At 36.5% G+C, this 10,556-nt stretch overlaps 1 protein-coding gene across 1 annotated transcript; it reads left to right on the top strand.

Annotated features, from left to right (window-relative positions):
- Positions 1-4,021: 4,021 nt before the first annotated feature.
- Positions 4,022-5,106, top strand: LOC131993982 (uncharacterized). The gene is made up of 5 exons (XM_059366133.1): positions 4,022-4,119; positions 4,187-4,424; positions 4,539-4,694; positions 4,837-5,020; positions 5,087-5,106. Exons 1-5 carry the CDS (start codon positions 4,103-4,105, stop codon positions 5,104-5,106), a joined length of 615 nt encoding a protein of 204 aa, XP_059222116.1. The 5' UTR covers positions 4,022-4,102.
- The last annotated feature ends 5,450 nt before the right edge of the window (positions 5,107-10,556 follow it).

Here is a 10,556-nt window from a genome sequence, read left to right as displayed (position 1 = left end):
GGTGTCGGTGAGGTGTAACCTGTGCATGGAGCGGGTACATTTCCGATCTTGCTCTGGCCTTACGTCACTACGGGATTGTAGTCACACTAAATATGTTGCAAAGTGCTGTGTGAACATAGTGAACTTAGAGCAGTCGGTTACAAGGGTCGTCGTCGTCGGACTACAACAGCAACATCCCAGTCCCAATATTGCCAGGCCAGTGCCTGGTAGGGTATCTTTTTTGCAATTAAATTGCAATGGTCTGAAAGGTAAGATCGACGACATAGTGGATTTTAGGAGTCGGAAGAACATATTGGTTGTATCGATCCAGGTGACAAAGCTGACCGACATCTGCATGTTGCACAGTTGTCACGGATACAATGTGCTACGTAAGGATCGCTTAAGGAATGGAGGTGGGGGATTGGTCTTTGTGATGCATCATTCCATGCAGTATAGACCATTTCGCCTGCGCCTGTTGTTAGTGACCCCAACATGGAGTGCATGGGGTACCAGTCAAGTCCAGTACTGTCGAGATAGAGCTATACAATGTTTGCATACCGCCGGTTGGTAGTAGTGACCAAGTTAATGGCCAAGCTTACAATCCCGACATAAGTGGGCTACTGTCTGGATATAGTCGTCTGGTTCTAGGAGACTTAAATGCGCATCAGGTTTCATGGCATTCTCCCCTTGGTAACGATCAGCGGGGCATAGCTTTGGGAGAGCAGATCGAAGGCTCCACGTTTTTCACGGTGAATGAGGATGCCCCCATTAGGATTACGAGGAGGTGTAGCAGTTCACCAGACATTTCCATTGCATCCCCTGATCTCCTGAGTGACGTATCCTGGCAAGCCGTCATCTGTTTGAGGTCAGACCACCTCCCCATAATTCTCACCATCGACCGACCACCCAACTTCATAACCTATGAGCGCCGAACGTTTATTAATCAGAAGAAGGCCGATTGGGTCGGCTTCAGAGAGCACACCAATCGCCGCTTCTGTGAAAGGATAGGAAATTCCGAGACATCATTAACGCAGCAGCCGCCCGCTTTATACCAGCCGGTCGAATACACCAAGTCAGCGAGCTGAATCTGGAAATTAACAGCGTAGTCAACGAACACAAGCGGAATTTGTGACTGGAACACTTGGAGCAATGTAACTTAGGTACCGATTTAAGCAAGTTATGGTCTACTGTTAAGTCACTCTCGAATCCAGCACTCAGAAAAATGGTTCGCATAAAATAAAGTAAAAACTTAGTTTAAATAAGTTAGGCCATTTTAATTTAATTTTGTTAAATTTTGATAAAAACTAGGAAAAATTTCAAGTTTTCAGTAAGTTTTACTCATCTGCAATTATTGGCAAGTAGTTGAATTGGGTTTGGGAAGTAATTTTACTTAACTAAGTTTCTTCCCAACAAGTTAAATGTTCCTACAGCAAACAACGTTTCTATTCACCCAATATATATATATCGTTATGTTGGGTTCAACGCTTGCTACAAAACCAAATCCATCAATTTTAATAAATGTTAGTTCAAAATAGTTTCCCACATTTCAGTAGTATTGAATACATTAAATTCCTATACAGGGTCTCAATTAAAATTTTGTTAAAAATAAACTAAGGTTGATAGATTTATTAACAGATATGACTAAATCTATTAACTTCTGCGTTATACGGAGCCTAGCATAAATGGCATTATAAATATGTTTTTTAAATAAATTGTGTCAGTCATACAATCATCACTCGATTAAATACTTACAGCCTTATTCACAAACAGTTCTTATTATGGGCTTAAAATCTATTTTAACTATTATACACTTTTTGCTTAATAAACTGATTTTAAAATTGTGTATTCACAAACACATAATAACAGTCAAATAACTATGAAACATTTTTAGAATTTTTTGAAGTTTTATCTGGCAATTCCGGCTATTTGACAATGTCAAATTATTAATAAAAATATACAACGCATTCATCTTTTCAAGTTATTAGTGCCGCTTTTTTGAATAAACGAAAGGAAAATTAAAAAAAAATGGATCCACCGCAGTATTCAAAGCTGTTGTTATCCGAAATTAGTAATGAAGGAGATGAAGTAAGTAATAAAATGCTAGTAGCAGTAGAAAAGGATTTATATTGTTTCCGGTTTTAGGACAAGACGCCAATGAAATTTGGAGAAAAGCGACACAGATCTGAAAATTGGAATGACGAGGACAGGGAAAGATATTGATTTCAAGTTTTATTGTGGCTGCATTTACAAAACTTCTTCGTCAGCTTTTGGCGGTTCACAATTTCTGTCTCCGTAGAAATTGACACATTGCATCAATGGGCAGCATTGGCTGACTGTAGTTCATATATACATATGTACAGCGGTCAAAAAAAGTATTCATCATTAGCAAAATTGATAATAAATTCACTTATTTTGGGTAATTGAAGAAAATTTAAAGTAAACAAATAATGCAGTTTTATGCAATAGTTTATTTTTCGTAATATGTTTTAAAATAAATTCAAAAAATAAATTTAATTAGCGCAAAAAGTGCAATTTTATATAATAACACCAAAAACAGAACAAAAAAAGTATTCATCATTGATGTGCTATCATCAAAGTCAAATTCAAATATTATTTGGGAATCCCCCTTTTCTGTTTTATTTAGTAAAGGAGGCTTTGCCCTTGACAGCAAATATTTAATTTCATTGATAATATAGTTTTTGTCAAAATGGGTCGTAAGCAAAACGAGGTTTCTGATGAGGTAAAAGTTTTGATAATAAAACACCACAGGAATGGTTTAACTCAAAAAACTATCAGTGAAATATTAAATAGACCACGATCTACTATACAATCCATCATCAGAAAGTGGACAGAAACGAAAACTGTTGACAATAAACCAAGATCTGGTCGACCAAAAACACTTTCAGTTGGAGATGTGCGTTGGCTAGTGCGGCAAGTTCAGAAAACTCCGAAGACAAATGCGACCATTCTTCGTAAAAACACTATGGAATATTTAGGGAAGGAAGTTACTACACAAACAATTCGAAATACACTCAAAAGGCATAGTTACAGAGGAAGAACTGCACGTAAGAAGCCCTTTATAAATAAAATAAACCGAGTGAAAAGGCTAAACTTCGCAAAAATGTATGTAAAACAGCCCGAATCATTTTGGAAAACAGTCATTTTTGCAGACGAGAGCAAGTTTTATCTTTTTGGGTGCGATGGAAAGGTCATAGTGTACAGAAAACCAAATACAGAGCTTGAAGAACGAAACACAGTTGCTACTGTAAAACATGGTGGAGGTGGTTTAATGGTTTGGGGGTGTATGGCGCCTTCAGGAGCGGGAAATCTTGAAATTATTAATGGAGTAATGGATCATAAGTATTACATTGACATTTTAAAGAGGAATTTAAAAGATAGTGCTGTAAAACTTGGGCTTGGTAGTAACTTTCAATATTATCAAGATAATGACCCCAAACATTCTGCTTTAAATACCAATATGTGGATGCTGTATAACTGCCCCAAAGTCATTAAAACTCCTCCTCAAAGTCCCGACTTGAACCCAATTGAACATCTTTGGGAACATCTCGAACGCAAATTGAGAACGCGCAATTTTTCGAGCAAGAGTCAAATGCAACAGGTGATAATGGAGGAATGGACTAATATAGACCAAAATATAACCGCTAAATTAGTCCAATCGATGTCAAACCGTTTAAAAGAAGTTATAAGACGCGGTGGTCGAATAACAAAGTATTAATTTTTTTAAATTATGTTATTTATTATTTTGTTTTTTTGCAATGATGAATACTTTTTTTGTTTAATTTTTTGTGTTCAGCCGTAAAATGGCCCTTTTTGTTCCAATAAATACTATTTTTTTCTTTAAAAACTATGAAATTGTGTACATATATATCACACAAGCACTACTGCATCATTAGTTTAATATGTTTTTATTCCAATTGTCTTTTGTAGACTTATTAAAAAAAAAACATTGAATGATGAATACTTTTTTTGACCGCTGTACGTATATTTTACCCATTGTTGGTTCTTTCAGGAACTGCTAAAGGATCTTATAAAAAAGAGGGTGAAAGTAATTGAAAATAAGAATACAGACACCAACACCAACAAATTGAAAAAGGCAGCATGGATGGAGCTTGTGGATGAGTAAGATCATGGATTCAATAAGTAAAGTTCGACTTAAGTTTCTCATATCTTTTTATTTTATTCCTAGTTTTAACTCTTTGTGTACAAGTGGAATACGGAATGTAACCCAGCTAAGGTCACAGTGGTCTACAATAAAAATGACAGCAAAAAAGGAAATGTCATCGTATCGTAAGCAGGCTAAGCTGACTGGCGGTGGGCCACCAACATCACTAGCTGCACTTTCGGACAATGACATTGCAGTTTGGCTGCCGGAAGAGTTTGTTATTGATGATAACGAGTTTGATTCCGACGTCATATTTTCAAAGGTAATTTAACATTTTTTATGTCCACCACTATGAGATAGAAGTATACTAATCTAGCCATTCCGTTTGTAACACCTCAAAATATTGATCTGCGATGCGACATATTTTTTGTTTAAGATTATTCAAGAAACGCAAGAGGATGCTATAGTAAAAACTTCACCTCAAGATGTGAAACCACTTAAAATTAATGATGATAAGGATTCACAAGAGAATCTTATTGAAAAAACTCCCTTGATAGACGCGACTCCTAATGAAATCAATGGTGATAAAAAAGTAAAGCACAATGTGAAATAGGTCGTGATCTGAGCACAAAACAAGCATCAAATAAAAACGAATATAAAAGGAAAAAAATGGTTAATTCCGCTGTCGCATTATTGTACTGCATATGTATATATTGATTTGTTTTCTATATTAGAAAGATGCTTCTGAGAAAACCAATAGTGTGGACGAAAATCTTGTCAAAATTGCAGAAGTGGATGTGGCATGTCGGAAAGAACTCCATTCACTTCGGATGGAGGTTGAAAGAAAACGTATCCGTAATTTGGATTTGGAACACGAGCTTTTGAAAATGCGATTAAAATATTACAAGCAAACAGTTGGTTAGTGATATTAACAAAAAAACACTAATTTAATTTTATTTTATTATTATTATTTGTCCATTGCAGATAAAATTGATCCTTTTTAATTGTTCTATATTAACTACAATGTCCACCAGTTTTTCGCCATTAATGGAAATTCTATATTTTAATTATAATATAAATGAATGAAAATTAATTGCATAAGAAAATTATAAACTAATGAGAAAATAAAAAATTATTTTGAATAAAGGAGTTTAGAATAGGCTTTGCTCTTCTTTGTGACACTGATGCAGAAGTTATAATTTGGGGGGCTGTTATTTCTGTTTCCATATGCAAATTATAATCTTCTGAAAATATAAATAAAATTGAAATCGAAATAACAATATTTTTTATTAAAAACATTTTACCTGGAACTGAATCTTTTTCCTCTACTGCAATGTTGTGAAGCACAGCAAGTGCAACGATAACAGTCTTCGCATTTGATAGACTAACCGTCATTCCATCTAACAAACAACGAAATCGCTGCTTCCACACCCCAAAACACCTCTCTACTGTATTCCTTGTTGCAATATGAGCAACATTGTAGCGTTCTTCCTTTTCGTTGTTAGTGAGGAGGAGAGGAGTAAATAGATAATGCGTCAACTGATATCCTGAATCTCCAAGTAAACGACCCCTGAATTCTTTTTTTTCAAATCGTTCCTTAATAGAAGATTCATTAAATATCCGACAATCATGAGTACTTCCTCTCCACCTAGCAACTATGTCGCGAATTTTCAATTGGGCATCACACACAACCTAAAAATGAAATTCTAATTTTTTATTATGCTCCTTCGATTAGTAAATCACCTCACACCTGTACATTCAGTGAATAGAATCCTTTCCGGTTTATATAATATTGGGCAAGATCTCCACCAGTTTTTTTTATTTTAACATGAGTTCCATCAATTGCTTCAATAACGCCCGGAAAGTTTCTAATGGCCTTAAAATCTCTCATTATTACGGCTTGCTCTTCGAGAGATGACGAGCCAAAGCGCGAGCAACTCTATTGCATATTCTTGAAACCGTTGGTTGGGCTAATCCGTGCAAATCTCCCGCATCATCTTGAACCCAGAAACAGGATTTTGCCAATAAAAGCATTAAATTTAATCATTTAACAACAAGTAAACAAACCTCTCTGCGACCCCAACAACGCAAAGCAACCATAACTTGTAGTTCGGCCGGAGTCCTGTGCCCTCTTTTGCTTAATTCAATATCATTTTTTATTAGACCAATAATTTTTTTTGCCGTTGATTTCTTAAACCGATATTTGGCTTTAAAGTGATGGTCCGGAATAGAAAATGGATCAACTCTTTCTTTGTAAACTCGTGGACGTCTCCTTTTAAAAGTCTGCTCCAATCTCCCTATAAATTTCAAAAGAATGAGAAACAAGTAAAAACGCATTAAATTCGGCCGTGCCGAACTTTGGATGTCGTGGCTCTAAGTACAACTCATTGCTTCAAATTTCATCGACATCGTACAAAAACTGCGGTCTTTATGGCCTGAAGACCCTAAATCGGTCTATATGGCAGCTATATCCAAATATCGTCAGATTTTGCCCATTCAAGAACTTAACCTGCGTATAGAAGAAATACGAGTCTGTGCAAAATTTCAGCTCAATATCTCAATTTTTAAAGACTGTATCGTGTTCTCAACAGACAGACGGACGGACATGGCTAGATCGTCTTAGATTTTTATGACGATCAAGAATATATATACTTTGTAAGGTCGGAAATGGATATTTCGATGTGTTGCAAACGGAATGACTAAATGAATGAATCCTATGGTGGTGGGTATAAAAATACACGGAATTTCATTCCTTTCGCTAGCCGCTCAAAATTTTGCTAAATATTCTTATAAGTTTAAGTAAGCTGCCATATAAAACAATCTCCTAGTTTGCCTTTTTGGGCCTTAGAAGGAGCATTTATTATCCGATTTTTCCCATAGTGTTTTGTTATGACTTTTAACTACTATGGGAAGTACGGTACATCCTCCGAAAAAGCTTCCATAAACCGTTTTCCCGGTTAGATTATTTGAGCCTCTAGATATGATCTTTTGATAACATGTAACATGGTCAATAACGTTACATAGCGTATATACAAATCGGTCTCAGCATTTGAGGTGTCATTGACAAAACTTGTCAATTGCAATCCATGGTGGAAGGTCTATAAGATTCGGCCCGGCCGAACTTAACGCGCTTTAATTTGTTCTATACTTACTTATTTCACCGATTACATTAAGTGCATCCATTTTTATAAGATTTTTCGCTATTCACAAATGTAATCAAACGTTTCACATTTATTTAAAGTAGTTTATGCTCGTGCAATTGAGAAATGTCATTTTAAAATGGTGTTAAACAAGGGTAAAACCAATAATAACTTTTTCAAATTTAAAATTGGTTTATTAAGGGTAAAATAGGCTATTATGTGTGTGTGAATACAAAAAACAACATTTTATCCTATTTTCGGTTTATAGAGCTCTTTTAAATGTTTGTGAATAAGGCTGTTAGAATATAGTAATTCAAGAACGTTTGATTCGTGACTTCACATACAAAGTGAAGTCACAAATCAAACGTTAACATGATAATGTTCACGAACATGAAAACTGATATTGCTGGCGCAGACAAAGATGTCTTTTAATAATCTTACTAGCTGACCCGGGCCCGCTCCGCTGCGCCTTCTTTTACTTTATATGGAACAAAAGTTTCTTTGGAATATTTATTTTCGACAATTATAGAGCTTTCAGTGAAATACCATGCTACGAATATAGTATATCGCTTGACTAATTGTTTAACAATATAAGTACCTTTATCTGAATCCCATATGATCTTTATTGGTCTACGAATTAGATTTGGATGTAAGGTGTACTCCATTCTTAAAATACTTCATTTCAGCCCGATATTCTCATGATGTCTGATTTAGTGGTGTTTTCGGGGGAGAGGTTGTCCCCCAGACACTTAGCCCTGAAAAATATCAACATCGTGCGCTTCTTTCAAAAACCATTTATTTAAACCCCATATTGCCATTGGTTTAGGGAAGTTTACACGATGAGGCATCCCCCAAACATATGGCCAAAAATTGGTTATCAAATTCGTTTTCTAATAATAAGTGTCACCTAGGGAGGTGTTTTGGGAAAGGGGTGGACCCCCAGAAACGTGGTGCCACATTTGGATATCAGATTCGTATTCTACTCGCAAATACCTTTCATTTGACTCCCATATTGCCATGGTCGGTAAATATGTCCGATTTAGGGGTGTTTTGGGGTTGAGGTGGTCCCCCTAGCACTTGGTCCGACAATTGGATATCAGATGCGTTTTCTTATCCTAAATACCTTTCATTTGAGTCCCATATTGTCGCGATTGGTCTAAATATATATTTGGTAGGTTTAAGGGTGGGCGGGCTATCTAGGTACCCCACCCGAAATTTGGATACCAAATTTTTATTTTTAGGGTACTATATGAGAGCACACAAAATTTCGCTTAAATCGTACTAAATCGGGCGTTTTTGAAAATTAGGGTAAGGGGGAGGGTCTGAATGAAAAACAAGTAAAAAGGCGTTAAGTTCGTCCGGGCCGAACTTTGCCACCACCTCGGGATTATATGTAAACCACCTTTCATCATCAATCAGTTATATCGAAATATGTTCCGATTTGGACCAATACTAATAAGTATAAGTCATTGTTCAATTGTGTATAACAAAATATTGGTCTTTTTAGTAGCTATATCTAAAAAAACCGATCTGAACTATATACGACATGGATGTCGAAAAGCCTAACATAAGTTCAGTCACTGTGTCAAATTTCAGTGAAATCGGATTATAAATTCGCCTTTTTTGGGGCCAAGACTTTAGATTGAGATATTGGTCTATATAGCAGCTATATATGTGCAAATCTTGATCGATATAGACCAAATTGCAGAAATATATGGAGGGGCTTAACTTAAACCCCTGTCCCAATTTAGAGATGGGTCTACATGCCAGCTATATCCAAATCTGGACCGATCTGAGTGAAATTGAAGAAGGATGTCGAAGGGCCTTACACAACTCACTGTCCCAAATGTCGGCGACATCGGACAATAAATACGCTTTTTATGGTCCCAAAACCTAAAACCGAGAGATCGGTCTATATCCAAATCTGGATCGATCTGTGCCATATTGCAAAGTATATCAAGGGGCTTAATTTAACACTGTCCCAAATTTCGGCGACATCGGACAATAGATGCGTATTTTATGGGCCCAAAACCTTAAATCGAGGGATCGGTCTATATGGCAGCTGTATCCAAATCTGATCCGATCAGGGCCAAATTGAAGAAAGATGTCGAAGGGCATAAGGCAACTCACTGTCCCAAATTTCAGCTAAATCGGATAATAAATGTGGCTTTTATGGGCCTAAGACCCCAAATCGGACTTGGACCAAATTAACGAAGGATGTCGAAGGGTCTAACACAACACACTGTTCCAAATTTCAGCAAAATCGGATAATAAATGTGGCTTTTATGGGCCTAAAACCCTAAATCAGAGGATCGGTCTATATGGCAGCTATATCCAAATCTGGACCGATCTGGGCCAAATTGACGAAGGATGTCGTAGGGCCTCACAGAACTCACTGTCTCAAATTTCAGCAAAATCGGATAATAAATGTGGCTTTTATGGGCCTAAGACCCTAAATTGGCGAATCGGTCTATATATGGGCTATGTCAAGATACAGTCCGATATAGCCCATCTTCGATCTTAACCTGCTAATGGACAAAAAAAGAATCTGTTCAAAGTTTCAGCTCAATATCTCTATTTTTAAAGACTGAAGCATGATTTCAACAGACAGAAATGTCTATATCGTCTTAGATTTTTACGCTGATCGATAATATATGTACTTTATAGGGTCGGAAATGGATATTTCGATGTGTTGCAAACGGAATGACAAAATGAATATACCCCCATCCTTCGGTAGTGGGTATAACAAAACATTGTTATGAAACTGAATGAATGAATGGTGTATCTAAATAAAGAGTGATTTGTTAAGAGCTTGATAACTTTTTTTTTAAAAAAAAAACGCATAAAATTTGCAAAATCTCATCGGTTCTTTATTTGAAACGTTAGATTGGTCCATGACATTTACTTTTTGAAGATAATTTCATTTAAATGTTGACCGCGGCTGCGTCTTAGGTGGTCCATTCGGAAAGTCCAATTTTGGGCAACTTTTTCGAGCATTTCGGCCGGAATAGCCCGAATTTCTTCGGAAATGTTGTCTTTCAAAGCTGGAATAGTTGCTGGCTTATTTCTGTAGACTTTAGACTTGACGTAGCCCCACAAAAAATAGTCTAAAGGCGTCAAATCGCATGATCTTGGTGGCCAACTTACCGGTCCATTTCTTGAGATGAATTGTTCTCCGAAGTTTTCCCTCAAAATGGCCATAGAATCGCGAGCTGTGTGGCATGTAGCGCCATCTTGTTGAAACCACATGTCAACCAAGTTCAGTTCTTCCATTTTTGGCAACAAAAAGTTTGTTAGCATCGAACGATAGCGAT

This window comes from Stomoxys calcitrans, chromosome 1 (genome assembly GCF_963082655.1).
Source record: "Stomoxys calcitrans chromosome 1, idStoCalc2.1, whole genome shotgun sequence".
Taxonomy (NCBI): domain Eukaryota; kingdom Metazoa; phylum Arthropoda; class Insecta; order Diptera; family Muscidae; genus Stomoxys; species Stomoxys calcitrans.
This window is presented reverse-complemented; position numbering and strand designations above follow the sequence as displayed.

Bases quoted from the DNA above. Each gene is read 5' to 3' on its own strand.
- LOC131993982 (XM_059366133.1), top strand. The intron at 4,425-4,538 runs GTAATTTAACAT...TTTTTGTTTAAG, and splicing joins CCGACGTCATATTTTCAAAG to ATTATTCAAGAAACGCAAGA. The intron at 4,695-4,836 runs GTAAAGCACAAT...TTTCTATATTAG, and splicing joins AAATCAATGGTGATAAAAAA to AAAGATGCTTCTGAGAAAAC.